The 14559-nt window shown below is 44.7% G+C and overlaps 1 protein-coding gene across 2 annotated transcripts in view; it reads left to right on the top strand.

Moving 5' to 3' along the window:
- Positions 1–1264: 1264 nt before the first annotated feature.
- Positions 1265–14559, top strand: part of RHBDL3 (rhomboid like 3) — a 68506-nt gene continuing 55211 nt past the window's right edge. The window contains exon 1 of one of the 2 annotated variants that reach the window (XM_072644973.1): positions 1265–1688. In XM_072644973.1, coding sequence (XP_072501074.1) covers positions 1554–1688 — 135 coding nt within the window. In that variant the 5' untranslated portion in view covers positions 1265–1553. Of the gene's footprint in view, positions 1689–3614; positions 3783–14559 lie in introns of those variants that run through there. The other variant, XM_072644974.1, reaches the window with a different exon arrangement.

The following is a 14559-nucleotide window of genomic DNA, read 5'->3' as shown; positions in this document are numbered from 1 at the left end:
TTTCTTCAGTTCTGCCTCTGAAAATAAAATTAACCAAGTCCTTTGCAACTCAAAGTGGGGACGGGGAGTGGATACAGTGTGATGACAGAGACACAATGTGATCGAGTGAATGGATCCCTGACGATTACTAGCTTTGTGTTCTTGGGTGAGCGAATTAACCTCTCTGAGCCTCAGTTTCCTCATTTGTAAAATGGAGATTGTTGTGAGGTTCTGATTAAATATGTAAGAGGATTTGCAAACCTTAAAGTACTACGTATCAGCTGGAATAATACATAATAATAATAAATACAATGTAATAATCTGGAGGAAGGATTTCATTGATGGAGAGAAATAGTGAGAAGAAAACTCTGTCAATGCATTTGGGCAAACTTCTGTGCAGTTCCTTGTCTCGTAGAGGTTCTCAATCTGGAGTCCATTCTTTAAAAAAAACAAAACTTAATCTAATAGGTTTCTTTTGTAATCCTATGTACGTTATTTTAAGCATTTAAAATCAAGATTGCGAGAAAGGATTCCCGAGACTTCCTCAGAGGGCCCCAGAGGGCCAGGACACACAAAGAAAGCTAAGAACCCCGATGCTAGAGGACTTCCTGGGTCGTTGAAGCTAGTTTGAATTAAAGTAAAAACAAGGACCCAGGACTTGTAGACTGTAAGACTGGCTCTATCCATCACCGTTACGCTGCCTATTATCCACGATCATCCTTCATTACATCGTTATGGTTATTGTTAGAACTATTAAAGTGAAGAGGGGGCCTTCCATCTTGCCTCCAAACCCCAGGGGCTGTGGAGTTGTGCGTTCTTGCCAAGGCCCTCCCCAGCCGTGCTCTGGCCTGGATCTGCGATCGCCTTCTCCGTTCTTCAATTGCGGAGGTTCCCAAGCTACTGGGCATTCGAACCTGCGCTAACCAGCGCTCTTCCTGGTCCCCCTTCGGTATGGCCAACTTGGCCCTGAAGCTCGGAGTATGGGGGTGGGGGGAGAAGGAGAGGGCTGATCGGTCCCGCCCCCGCCCCGTCTCCGCCCCCGAGGAGGGGGAGGAGACTGAGACTGGGACTCCTAGCGGGGCCACTGGCAGCGCAGCGGGGCCAGAGAGCTTGGGCAGCCGCCGCGGATAGGGGTCCGGGGTGGGGCGGCCCAGGGGCGCCCTGGCGGCGGAGCTGAGCTGAGCCGGCCGGCCAGCCGGGACGGGACGAGGGCTGGGGGAGGGAGGAAGCCAGGCAGAAGAGCCCAGGCAGGACCGGGGGCGGGGGCTAGAGCGGCGCGGAGAGAAGTTTGCCTCGCGCCCGCGGCGGCTCCCCGGGGCCATGGGGGCCGGAGCCCGCGGCGGCGGCGACACAGGAGGAGGCAGCGGCGGCGGAGGCAGCAGCGGCGACAGCGTCGGCGGCAGCAGCGGCTGCTGGACCCGCTCGGGATCTCGTTCCCTCGGCCACGGCGGAGGCGGCTCGGCTGCGTTGGCCGCGCCGGCTGCGCCCTGCGCGCACAGAGCCCCCCGGAGCGGCGCCGGGGCCGCGGCGGAAAGTTAACTAGCCTGGCGCGCCGGAGCCCGCGCGGGACGGCCATGGGAGAGCACCCCAGCCCGGCCCCCGCGGTGGCCGCCTGTGCCGAGGCGGAGCGCATCGAGGAGCTGGAGCCCGAGTCTGAGCCCGAGCCCGAGCCCGAGCCCGAGGACCCGCTGCCCATGGCCCCCGAGGACGTAAGTGCAACTTTCGGCAGCGGGGGGCTAGTCTGGGCTCGCCTTCTCTGCACCGCCTTTGGAAGCAGCAGAGAGAGAACACTACCCTCCCCCCCTTCTCCCCCTTTCCCTTTCCCTTTTTCTCCTTTCTCCCCTTCTCCTCTCCCCTTTCCATACCTTTCCCATAACCAGAAGGTCGCAACTTGGTGGCTTCGAGATGAAGCAGGACCCCCTAGGATCCATGTGCCCTCCGCAAGGGCAGAAGTGTTGGGACAGGGCTCTGTTACCCAAAGGGAGCGAAAGAGAAGGGTCTCTGCTCAAATCCTAGCTCCTAGGAGCTGGCCACACTTAGTGCTGAAGCTGCCGGATCCGCTGGTCCACCCTCCTACCCAGCGCAGAGTGGACACTATTTCCTCAAGTTCCAACCCGCCTTTCCTTCCCCAGGGATCCCCAGGATTCTCCGTTCCTAGTCCCCCACCTGGGCACCTGGGATGGAACCCAGGAGTCTGAGATCCCCTTGCTCAGCAGAGCCCCCTCCCCGCGGATGGTGCAGTGCCCGGGACACACAGTTTTCCCGCAGAGGCAGAGACGTCACCAGGAGTGACTCCCCCTCCCCTCCTCACCCCGCAACTCATGACCTACGAGACACTTTGAATCCCCAGAAGCACCATGCCGCTGCTGACTCCTCCTACACTATCCCTTTGCAAGAGATACCCTCTTGGTGACTCCCCTATCCTCTTCCATGCACATGTATCCCCATGGATACAATTTGGGGTGGGGGTGGGAAGTGAGCTACAGTTCACCTTTCTTGTTCAAGCAAGATGAGACATTAGAATTCAAACTTAGACCTACCACTGGAGTGCTGGGAGAACTTGGGGGCACAAAAATCGCTCTTAGTATATGATTCCAGAGCTAATGACCATACAGATTCTGGGGAATAAGGACTGTGATTTCTAGTGTGGGGGAGGGGCTGCCTCAGAGGTGCCCCATTCCAAGGGGCTTCCCGAGGCTAGCTGCCGAGTGAGGATGCAGATCCTCTCTGCCAAAGGTGGAGTTTGACTTTCCAAGAAGAGCCCCCATCCTACCTCTCTGTTCTTGCCATGGAATAGGATCTTTCCTCCTATGGGAACAGAGCTACCAGCATGGCCCAGAACTAGGGAGGTCTGGTGTGGCTGGAGAGAGTTTCTTAATGACTTTCTCAGAGAGCTGCAGAGGATTCCCCAGGAATACAGATTAGAAACCAACCTAGCCACCCCTGTCCTCTGCCCAGGGGCACCATGACCTATGTCTGCCTGGATGCCGAGGATATATAGACAAGAGACCTGTTGACCTTTGTGCTGACCCCACAGACGCATCTGGGTGTACCATAAATCTGGGGCAGTTCAGATTATCCTTCGGTTATTGCTTCTGTGGTTAAGCAAAATCCCTCCTCCCACCCCCTCATTCCCACTCACCCAAGTGCCCCATCCTTGTGTGTCTACTTAATTTCAAATGCTTACTTAGAGCATTTATTAAGTACTCACTGGTTGATCTAAAACCTAGGTTTGCTGCAAGTTCAGGATCCTTGCCTTCAGAGAGATTGTATTCTCTAAAGGATGGGTGCTTGGGGAAGAGGGAAGTGAGCCACACTAGTGACCAATCTTGGCAAACGTGTGTCTAATAGAATTAGGGTCATTGTGTCTCTACTTAATGTGATTCATGCTGGGTTTATCTCTCCCCTCCTCCTTTACCACAAGATTAAGGCATTCCCTCCTCCCTCCACAGAGTGGTCCCCCTTTGCCCTAAGAAAAACCAGAGTGTCTGCCCTTTCTCCTCCCTGTGTTTGGTGCAGACAGTAACTGGGGATGAGGTGGGGGGAGAAATGGGTTGGGGAGGAATAGGGCTGCCCAGCTCACTGGCTCTCCTCCAGTATCTCATTGCCAATTCTGCAGCCTGGAGACCAATCTAATGCAGAAACTGGGAGGCCAGATCAGCTGCATTTCTAATGTTACAGATGCCCTAATGCTGAGCATTTTTTTCTTTCTTTTCTCCTTTTCCTCCTCTTCATCCTCCTCTTCCTCTTCTCTTCTACACGGCTTCCCTCTCTGCCAGCACTGGAAAGTCCTGTTTGATCAGGTACGTGAGCAGTTAATTCAGCCCCCCTCCTTTCCCTAGCTCTCCCCTCCCCAGGACTATCAGTCTTCCTGCTGCGTGGGTTTCCCAGGCTTGGCTGCTCACGGAGATGATGACGTCGGGGCTGTGGGTGTGGCTTGATGTGTTTCTGATCTCCTGGCATCAAAAGGAACCCTACTCTCCTCCTTGGATGGGTCTTTTTCCTAGGGACTGTGCCCTTTCCTCTAAGCCATTCCTTACTCCCACCCCAACACCCATTGGGAACATAGATGCAGATCCGATTTAACCCAAGGGAAAATTATTAATGTTGATTGATCAGTGTGGGGAATCCTTTGCACTCCAGTGGGTTGGAGTTGTGGGGAGTGCTGGGACAACAATCCCATGGGTGGGTTAGCCACCATCCTAGGATTATCACTGATCTCCCAGGGTGACTCAGAGCATTCCATTTAAGGGCTGATTCACTTACTTCACTCAATGCTGGGGGTAGTTGGGGGGCGGTGTGATGAAGCAGTAGCCAAGGTTGGGAAATGGGATTATCTGCAGTATTTAGGATTGCTGTGGGGGGTCAGTCTGTTTGGAAATCTTGGGTTAGAGCTTTTAAGCCCTGAAATAGAGCTCTGACCTTCAGGAAGGAAACCACTCTGTCCTTGGACAGCATCTTTTAAAATCCCTCCCTTTGAGGAGACCACATAATGGATAGGTGCAGAGGAGGCAGCAGGCCAGTCCAGGTTGGGCATAAAAAAAACTCCAGAGAGGAGGCCTAAGCAGTGGCCATGAAATGAACTGCTCATTGTAGCAGAGGGTCCACGTGGGGGATTCAGAGCGTAGATACAAGGTAATTTGAGGGGATCACTGGTAGAAAAAGGGAGATAGGGCCAGTTTGTGAAAGACTTAGAATGCCAGGTGAAAGCCACAGGCAAGTTAGTCCCCTTCTTGGCAACTCAGTTTCCTCAACTGTCAAATCAGGTGTTTAGACAAGATGATATCTGAGGTTCCTTCTAGTTCTAAATGCTTTGATCTTATAACATAATCCTGTAGGTAATTGCTAGTTTTTGAGTGGAGGGTGGAGAAGGAGATGTTTCACCTGCTAACACCAAGTTTTAGCATGTTTGATCTGGCAGTGGTATGTAGAATAAACTGGAAAAGAGAATGGAGGCAGGGAACTAAAGTACAGAACAAGTGTGAGGTGATGGAGTCTGGACTAGGGCGAAACCAGTAAAAATGGACAGGAATAGACCTATGAGATGGAGATCAAGAACAAAGAATTAACAGGAGTGTGTGTGTGTGTGTGTGTGTGTGTGTGTGTGTGTGTGTGTGTGTTGGAGATAGGATGGGATCCTATATTTAGACTGGAAGAAGGGGCCTTAGAGACCATAAAGTCCAACAACCCCTTTATTTTATAGATGAGGAAACTGAGGCACAGAGAGGTTAAGGGAATTCCCCAGGATCATGTGGCTACTGACTGAAACAGGATTTGAACTTAGGTCTGTAAATGCAGTACTCTCTACTGCTCATACTGCCTTCCTCACCTCCAACTCTGAGAGTCCCTAGCTTTCCTAAGAACTCCTCTCCAAAAGGACACCTCCCACATGACATCTTTGTAGCTTGTCTCTTCTCTCAGCTGCTAGGGATCCCCTCAAATTACCCTGCCTCCACTTCATATCAATTTTGCTACGTACTTCTCTGTCTGTGTGATATTTTCTCTGACAGAAAGTAAACTCCTTGAAGGCAAGGATTGTTTTGTTTTTATCTTTGTATATCCAGGACCTAGAACAGGGCCTGGTGAAAAGCAAGTGCATAGTAAAGAGAATTTCTTGGTTCTGAGCCACAAAAGCACGTAATTGGGGAGGAGCCTTTTTGGAGGGGAAAGAGAAAGAGTTCAGCTTTAGATGTGTGAAATTGGAAGCCACATCCCAATGGAGATGTCCAGCAGTTATGGGTCTAAAGGTTTGGAGCTGTAGAATTTGTGAATCATTGTCCTTTCACTTTGGGTTCCCCAGGGACAGGGACAATGAGGGTGGGGCATGGCTTCTCAAGGATGTGAGAGTGCCTTGCACAGCCTTTCACATCTGCTTGATTTAGAGTCTGAACAAAATCTATTCTCTCTCTCTCTTTCTCCCCCTCCTTCTCTCTCTTCCTTTCTCCCTCTCTCCTACCTCTTTCCCTCTCTCTCCAATGTCTCTCCCTCTCTCCTCTCATCCCCCTCTTTCTCCCCCTATCTTTTCCTCTCTCCCTCCCCTCACCATGGTTCTTCCCATTTCCCCCTTCTGCCCCCTTTTCTCCCCCTTCCTCCCTCTCTTTTGTTTGTCTCATTAGATTGTGTGTATTTACATTTTCAGATATACTATTTCTATTGATTTTGAAAAACTGTTGAGAGGCTTGGGGGATACCTAGAGGACAAATGTGGTCACACCTAGCAGGGATCCTAGATGATCCTTGTTCTTCAAACCAGAATGGAACACTCGAGGTCATCTTTAGATCCCCCAGCCCCAGCCCTCCCTCCCCTGAAACTAAACCATCTTAGACAAACAGGAAACAAGTCTCTTCTGAAAGACCTTCAGAAAATGAACTAGCATAACCTTTTTCAGTTAATCCATGCTCAGGATGTTTGGCCTTATGTCTTATCTCTATCCCACTTCATTTTGTAAATTCCTGATGATTTCATTTCATAGGATTCTAAGATCATAGATCCAGACTTCCAATTCCCTCATTTTACAGATGAGGAAACTGAGAGACTGAAAGGCTAAGTGAAGTCACACAGGAAGTAAGTGTGAGAGGTGGAATTTGAACTCCTCTAATTCTGAATGCAATGTTATTTCTTCTACACCACATTACCAGGATCATTTCCTTCTATTTTGTTCTGTCAGTGTTTTTCATATTGAGATGGTTGTGCTTCCCCCTCAGTTGATGGGGTTGGAGGTGGTAGAGTGGTGGGACTTGACATTCACCCTGTCTGTTTTTGAGAGTTTCCCTCCTTTATAGGCAGTGAGATAAGTGGACCGATCTCTGACTTGGAGTCAATAGCCCAGGGTTCAAAAATCTTGCCTCTGACACTTATTGACTGTGTGATCCTGGGCAAGTCACCTAACTTTTCTGAATGTGTCATTTTTCTGATCCGTGAAATGAGGGTATTAGACTACATGGCCTCTGAGATTCCTTCCAGTTTTAAATCTGTGATCCTCTGACCTTACCATAGGACTAATGGAAGGACAAGGAGTTTTATAAAAAGCTGTTCACCTAGGGAGAGTACCAATTTGTATTGGAAATGTGTTTCATAGGATTTCATTCAGTCCCTTTTTTCTTCCTTTGACTCTCTTTCATGATTAGGTAAAGGGGTTGGTCTGTTTGAGGTGTGGAAAGTTTGGCAGAGGAACTGGGTGAGTCTCATTGCCATATTGTGGCAGCTAATTGGTATAGTGCACTGGACCCAGAATCAGAAAGACCTGAGTTCAAATCCAGCATCAGACACTTACTAGCTGTGTGACGCTGGGCAAGTCACTTAACCTCTGTTTGCCTCAGTTTCCTTAAATGTAATAATAGCACCTCTCTCCCAGGGTTGCTACAAGGATCAAATGAGATAATATTTGAATAGCAATTAGCACAATGTCTAACAAATAGTAAGTGCTTAATAAATGCTTATTCCTTCCTTCCAGTTATAGTGTACAGAAAGTGCCTTTCAAATCTCATAGTGATATATACATGAATATACACTCATATGTCTGCTGTTATTTTTGAGGACAAAGAAGTGGAATAGAGTATGGTGTGCCTGATTTAGAGTCAAAAGACATGAGCTTAAATCCCAAATTAGGCACTTACTCCCAGAGTGACCTTAAGTAAATCACTTAATGCTACTTAGGTTCAGTTTCCTCATCTGTAAAATGGATGTAATAATAACAGAGCTGGTGTGAAGACCAATAGAGATGTGAAGCTCTTTGAAAACCTTAAAATGCCTTAGATGCCCCTATTCCTTACAACTATTATAACCATTACTTTACACAGAGAGGGGAAGATGAGTCTGTCACACATTGGTTGGTGAAACAGCATTTGAGTTTTAGTTCTCAGATCTCTTCACATACAACACAAATATACATGGGTGTATCTCCAAAGAGGACAGAAGAAAGAAGTTGGTTTAATAGGAAATTTGCAAGTGACCTTGGGTAAAGTCACTTCAACTTTCCAAGCCTTTGTAATGTCATCTGTTAAATAAGAGGGTTGTATCAGATGAGGTGGATGATAGGGGGAACTTAGTGATAATTACGATGGCTAATATTTATATAGTTCTGAAAGGTATGCACAGTGTTTTATAAATATTTTCTCATTTGAAACTCATAATAAGCCTAGCAGGTAGGTGCTATTATCATGCCCATTTCACAGATGAGAAAACTCCCTTCTAGATTTAAAGGATTCTCTGATCCTAATGACTCCATTGGTCTCAGTTTCCTCATCCGTAAAATAAGGGAGTTAGGCTAGTTCTGAGGTCACTTCCTGTTCTAAATCTGATCTTCCACATTAACATTCTGGGCCTCAGTTTTCACATTTGTAAATGAGGGGGTTGGGTTCTCCAATCTTTAAAATCCCCAAGGTCCAAAACTTTGATCTTATGAACTCAATCTTTCGCATACAGATGATGATGGGGTCATTGATCTACTTGTCATCAGTGGGGTACACAAACTTGAAATTCTGTTTCTGGTGGTGGGGATAGATTTGAGTTGATGGGTATGCACTCTTTTGTCTTTGCCTTGGCTTCCAGTGACTTGGATTTGTGAGATGCTTGACCCAGGAGACAGTTGGCAAGCAGTTGGCCCACATGGGGATCAAATCCATGACCTTTTTGCCTTGTTAGCCTAGTGGAATAACTAACACAGCCAATAAGCTACATATGCTTTTAAGGGTATTGGAGTGGAGGATGTAGTGATGTCAAACTCCTCAAAAATTTACCATGTTGACTGGTGTCTTTTCTAGTCTGCTTTGCTAGGGGAGTAAAGGGGGAGTTTTCCAATGAGATATCCTGGCTCTGACTATTAGGATCTGCATGATCTTGGACAACTGCTTTCATTTCCTGGGCCTCAGTTTCCTCCATTAAAGTTAGACTAGGTGAACTCAGATCTCTTCTAACTTTTGGACCCCTTGATCATGCCCTGAGAACCCACTCTTCAAAACTCATATCTTTGTCATATGACCAGGCACATTTGAGATAACTGATGTCTTCAGAAGCTGTGAATTAAAAAAAAACCAAAAAACCAAAACTGCTTCTGAGATGTTGGTCCTAATAGAGGTAGAATTGTCAGGGCCTGCCTTTTCCCAAACCAGAGAGGCCCCTCTAAGGAAAGATACTTCTTTCTTCCCATCTGATTTCCCTCCATTGGTCCCTCCTCTTTGGTTCCCCAATGTGGGGACCCTCTACATCCCCTAAACCTGAAGCCTTATCTCATTTGCAGTCCTCCAGCAAGCTGGCTCAAGGGGACCCTGGAAAAAGGGGAACAGACGAGAGGGTTGAATAGATTATACAGGCACAGAGGGAGAAACACCTGCCCCTGAGGCTGTCATCTGCTGCTGCTCCGAGACCCCACATCCCTGGAACATGCGATTAATGAGCTGAGAGAGGGGCTCCCAGACAGGGACAAAGAAAAGAGGCTTAAAAAGAACTTACAGACCTCGTCCTCTGTCTCCCACTGTCCTTCCTCTCACCCCCTCTAGCCCTTAATATTAAAAAAAAGAATTTTTAGATATTCTAAACATGACAAACACCAATGAAAATGAATATTTTTTCATATACCAAAGAACAGAAAAAGAGGATTGTATATGAAACTGAAAATCTAATTACACACAGCTTTTTTTTAAAGTATATACTCAATTCAGCATGATAGGTGCAAAGGTCTCCTGCCTATCTGTTAATGTCTTCCAAACTTCAGTTAGCCAATGGAGGTCTTTTCTGTGCATTTTCTTTAAAATGTTACATTGATGCTCATTTCTTTTTTGCTATTATTAAGGATTGCTAGGTGATAGAGTTGATCTGAGTACTGGACCTAGAGTTAGGAGGACATGAGTTCAAATACAGCCAAATAGTAGCTTTCTGAACCTGGGAAAATTGCTAAACCTCCTACAGTTTTAATTTTCTCAATGGGCATGATAATAACACCTACCTGCTAGGCTTATTATGAGTTTCAAATGAGAAAATATTTATAAAACACTGTGCATACCTTTCAAAACTATATAAATATTAGCCATTGTAATTATCACTAAGTTCCTCCTATCATCCAATGTTACACCTACCCCCAAAAGAACTCCTTCATTTATAGCACATTAGCTTAGCCAAGCAAAACATAAATTGACCATACCTAAAATGTCTGTCTCCTTCTGTACCTCCAGTCCATCGCTTCTTTATAAGGAAATAGAAATCTTGCTTCATCAACAGTTCTCTGAAGTCTTGATTACTCATTGCATTGATTTGTTAGTCAATAAACATTTATTAAGCACCTATCATGTGCCGGGTACTATGCTAAGAGTTAAGGACCAAGGGTACACCAGAGCCAATCAGCCATTCAGAGAGCTACCATCAGTGCTCCAGTGTGTTTGTTCTCCATATCCTCCAACAATTATGATTTTCCTTTTCTTTTTTTCGACTTGAAAAGTTGTTTTAATTTGCATTTCTTTCATTAGTGATTTGCAGCATTTTTTTCATATTGACATTAATAGCTTCCTTTTCTTTTTGAGAACTGCCTCTTCATATCTTTTGACCATTTATCTATTGGAATGGCTCTTGTTTTCAAATATTTGAATCTGTTCCTTATGTATTTTGGATATCAGAAAAACTTGCTGCAAAGATTTTCTCCTACTTAACAATTTCCTTTTTAATTCTAGATGCACTGATTTTGTTTATGTAAAAGCTTTCCAATTTTATTTATCAAAATTGTCCATCTTATATACTATTAATTTCTGTATCCCTTGCTTGGTCAAGAAACCTTCCTCTATTCATAGTTGTGAATGGTGTCTCTCTGTTTCTTTAATCTATTTATGGTGTGACCTTTTAGGTCTATGATACATATCCACTTGGAGCTTATTGGATAAATAGTGTGAGATCTTGGCCTAATTCTAATTTCGAACAGACTGCTTTTTAGTTTTCCCAGTAGCTGGGGTCTTTGGGTTTAGCAAATCCTATGCTTCTGTGTTTGTTTTTATCTCACCAATCAACTTTTTTTTTCTAACTACTACCAAGTAATTTTGGTGATTATTGCTTTGTAGTATGATTTGAGATCTGGCCTTGGTAAACCCTTTACTTGTAACTTTTTCTTTATGTCTTTTGAGATTTTTGATCTTTTGTTCCTCGAATTAATTTTGTTATTTTTTTCTAGCTCTTTAAAATAATCTTTAGGTAGTTTGGTATGCCACTAAACAAAGAAAATCACTTTACTTACTATTCTGTTTCTAGTTACTATTATTTTGTACTACTTAGTACTATTTTAGTACAAAATATTGTACTTTTCAGTTGCTATTGTCATTCATATAATATTGGCATGTCCCAACCATGGACAATTCGTTAAGTATCCAATTTTTTAGACTTGTATATATTTCCATAATAAGTGTTTTGTAGTTGTGCTCATATAATCCCTGTGTGTGTCTTGTCTTGGTAGGTGGATTCCCAGCTATTTTATACATTTTGCAGTTATTTGGAATTGAATTTCTCTTTTAACTTTACATTTTTCAAGTAGAGTTTAGGATTCATGAGGTTGCTTCTATCCACTACAAATGGAGCCTCAATCCTATCCTCATTACTCTCCTTACCCCCTCAATTAACCCTTTAATTCCTATTCCTCTACCCCCAATAAACATAACTTTTTTTCTAACTTTATGGACCTGGTCTGGGATGGATCCCAGAAGGTATGTTTATTTGGTTCTTACCCAAAAGAAGCAATATCTGCCGTGAAAAGAATGTTGGATTTTGAGTCAGAAGGCCTGAGTTCAAATGCTGGTTCTGTCAATTTCCCCTTTCATGTCTTACCCCTTTTGCCTCTCTGGGCATCCTCTGGAAGACAGAATTTGGTCTACATGGCCTCTGATATTCCTACCAATACGCAAACTATAAAACTGTCAGTGGATTAGAAGTTTTCTGTCATGAGATAAGGAAACATCTTATCTCGTGTACATACTCAAATGGATGGCTCTGCACCCAGAATTGAGATTATGACTAAAAGTTAGTTTTCCTTTCTAGGGTTCTTCCATCCCTCTGGGATGTTGCTGTATGCTTTGGGCCTGGAACTTAAAGGAAATAGGAGCAGTCCTTTCTACCTGAACTTCCCAGAGAGAAAAAAGAGGTGTGACTAGGTAAAATTCTCTGGAGGAAACATTGCCCACGGGGTCAGAGCATGAAACTTTTACCCCTCCCTATCTTTATTAAACTAGTTTGATTGCATTAATCAGTTTCCACTCATGCTAGAACCATAGAATCTTAGAGTTACAAGGGACTTTTTAGTCCTCTAAGTCAAACATTCCCATGTCTATTTTGCAGAGGCACGGAGAAAAGAAAATGACTTGTCAAAGGTCACACAGCTAATTATTGGTATAAAGACTCAAATTCAAGTCTCTGCCCTCTTGGTACAGTAGCATGGGATTGGAAGTCAGAGGGTCTAGGGTTAAATCTCACCTGTGCTATTTAACTGTCTGTGCAACCTTGGACAGGTCACTTTATTTTCTTGGGTCTCAGTTTCCTTATCTGTAAAATGGGGAAGGATCCAATTTGATGTCTAGTAAGATCCTTTTCCATTATAGATCTAGGCTCTTATGATCCCTACTCCCTCAATCCTCCCACTAAACTGATGGATCTAGATGGCATAGTAGACAGAGTGCTGGACTTGGAGCCTGGAAGTTCTGTGTTCAAATCCTACCTCAAATACTTATTAGCTGTGTGACCCTGGACAAAGCATTTAACCTCTGTTCATGTCAGTTTCTTCATCTATTAAATGGAGATAATTATGACATCTACCTCACAGGGTTTTTATGAGGATTAAATGAGTTAGTTGTAAAGCACTTAGCCCAGTGTCTGGCACTTAGTAAGTGCTATATAAATGTTAGCTATCATCATAATCATCACCATTACCATCACCATCACCACCACCACCATCATCATTATCATTATAGCACTTTAAAACCTTAATACTGTAACTATATAAATGTTAACTATTACTATTATTACCTATCTGGCTGATCCTTGCTGGGGAGGGGTGAGGCAGAGAAAGAAGGGGAAAAAGGCATTCCTACCCAACAGGCCATTGGACTTTTGAGAGGCACTTGAATTTTTGTCTAGTTCCTAGATGGATGCCCTGGTTCATGGATTAGTGGAATGAACTCTGGACCTACCTGACTCAGAATCCTAACCAGGATTACTCACTAGCTGGGGAATCATGGATATATCATTTCCATTCCAGGGGCCTCAGCTCCTTCTTCTTTAGAATGATGGAGCTGAACCCAAGTCTCAAAGATCTAGCATTTCATGAGTGGCTCTGTTGGGCTGACCCATTGACTAGTGGTATATTTGTGTGCACATCTGTGCACATTTCAGAAGCAGGCATGTTTCACCCAGAGATGACCTAAGTTGGGGGAAGGTTATAAGGATTAATAAATATCAGAGACAGAATCTGAAACCTCTGGTTTCAAATCCAATTTTCCTTCTATTGCACCATGATAATTATCTTAAATGCAGGAGAGGTGTCAGGTAGAAGAAGGATTAGGTTTGTTCTGTTTAGCCCCAGAGGGTGGAACTAGGACCAATGGGTAGAATTTCCAGAATGACCAATTTAGGTTTGAAGGGAAAGCATGTCAATAATTTGAGGTGTCCTAAATTGGAATGAGACACCTAGGGAGATGGTGAGCTCCCTGGCACCAGAAATTCCTGGAAAGCTATAGAATAGAACAAGTTCAGGTATGGTTTAGTTAAGATGACCTCAATCAAAACAAATTCTCTCCTTGGTCTTGTCCAAAAGATAGATGTCTCTTTCTGCACCCCGCCCCCCCTTCCCAACACCCCTCCCTCCAGTCTGCCACCTCTTGGTCAGGAAGAGGCAGCTGATGGGATTTATCATGACTCTTCTGGCATTGTGCCAAATCCCTCATTGTTCAGATGAAAAAACTGAGGCCCAGAGAAGTAAGAAATTTGCTCATGGTAACCCAGGTAGCAGAGATGAGATTTGAACTCAGGCTCTCTGACCTCAAATCAAGATCTTCTACTACATAACCTTGCTTCCTTAAAACTCTCTAGGTGGCTTTGGGAAAATCATTTAACTTCTATGGGCCTCAGTTTCCTCATCTTTCTCTGCCTCATGAAATCATTCTCCTCCTCCAAACTGTTGCTTATGCCTCACCTTCTACGTGAAGCCTTTTCTGATCCTCACTAACTGCTAAGTATTCTCCTTGCCTTTCCTTATATTTAACTTTTGTTCAGTTGTTTTTCAGTGGTGTCTGACTTTTTGTGACCCCATTTGGGGTTTTCTTGGTGGAGATACTGGAGTGGTTTGCCATTTCCTTCTCTAGCTCATCTTACAGATAAGGAAATTGAGGCAAGCAGGGTTAAGTGATTTGCTCAGGGTCACACAGCTAGTAAATGTCTGAGGCCAGATTTGGACTCAAGAAGATAAGTCTTCCTGACTCCTGGCCCAGCACTCTATGCAATGTGGCAGCCGTGTAGCTGCCCCATTTAACTATTTGTATTTATTCTGCTTTATGTGTTGTCTCCCCGTAGAGTGTAAGCTTCTATTTAATTTTTGTCTCTGCATCCTCTGCTATAGGG

Source organism: Notamacropus eugenii, chromosome 2 (assembly GCF_028372415.1).
Source record: "Notamacropus eugenii isolate mMacEug1 chromosome 2, mMacEug1.pri_v2, whole genome shotgun sequence".
NCBI classification, from domain to species: Eukaryota; Metazoa; Chordata; class Mammalia; order Diprotodontia; family Macropodidae; genus Notamacropus; species Notamacropus eugenii.
This window is presented reverse-complemented; position numbering and strand designations above follow the sequence as displayed.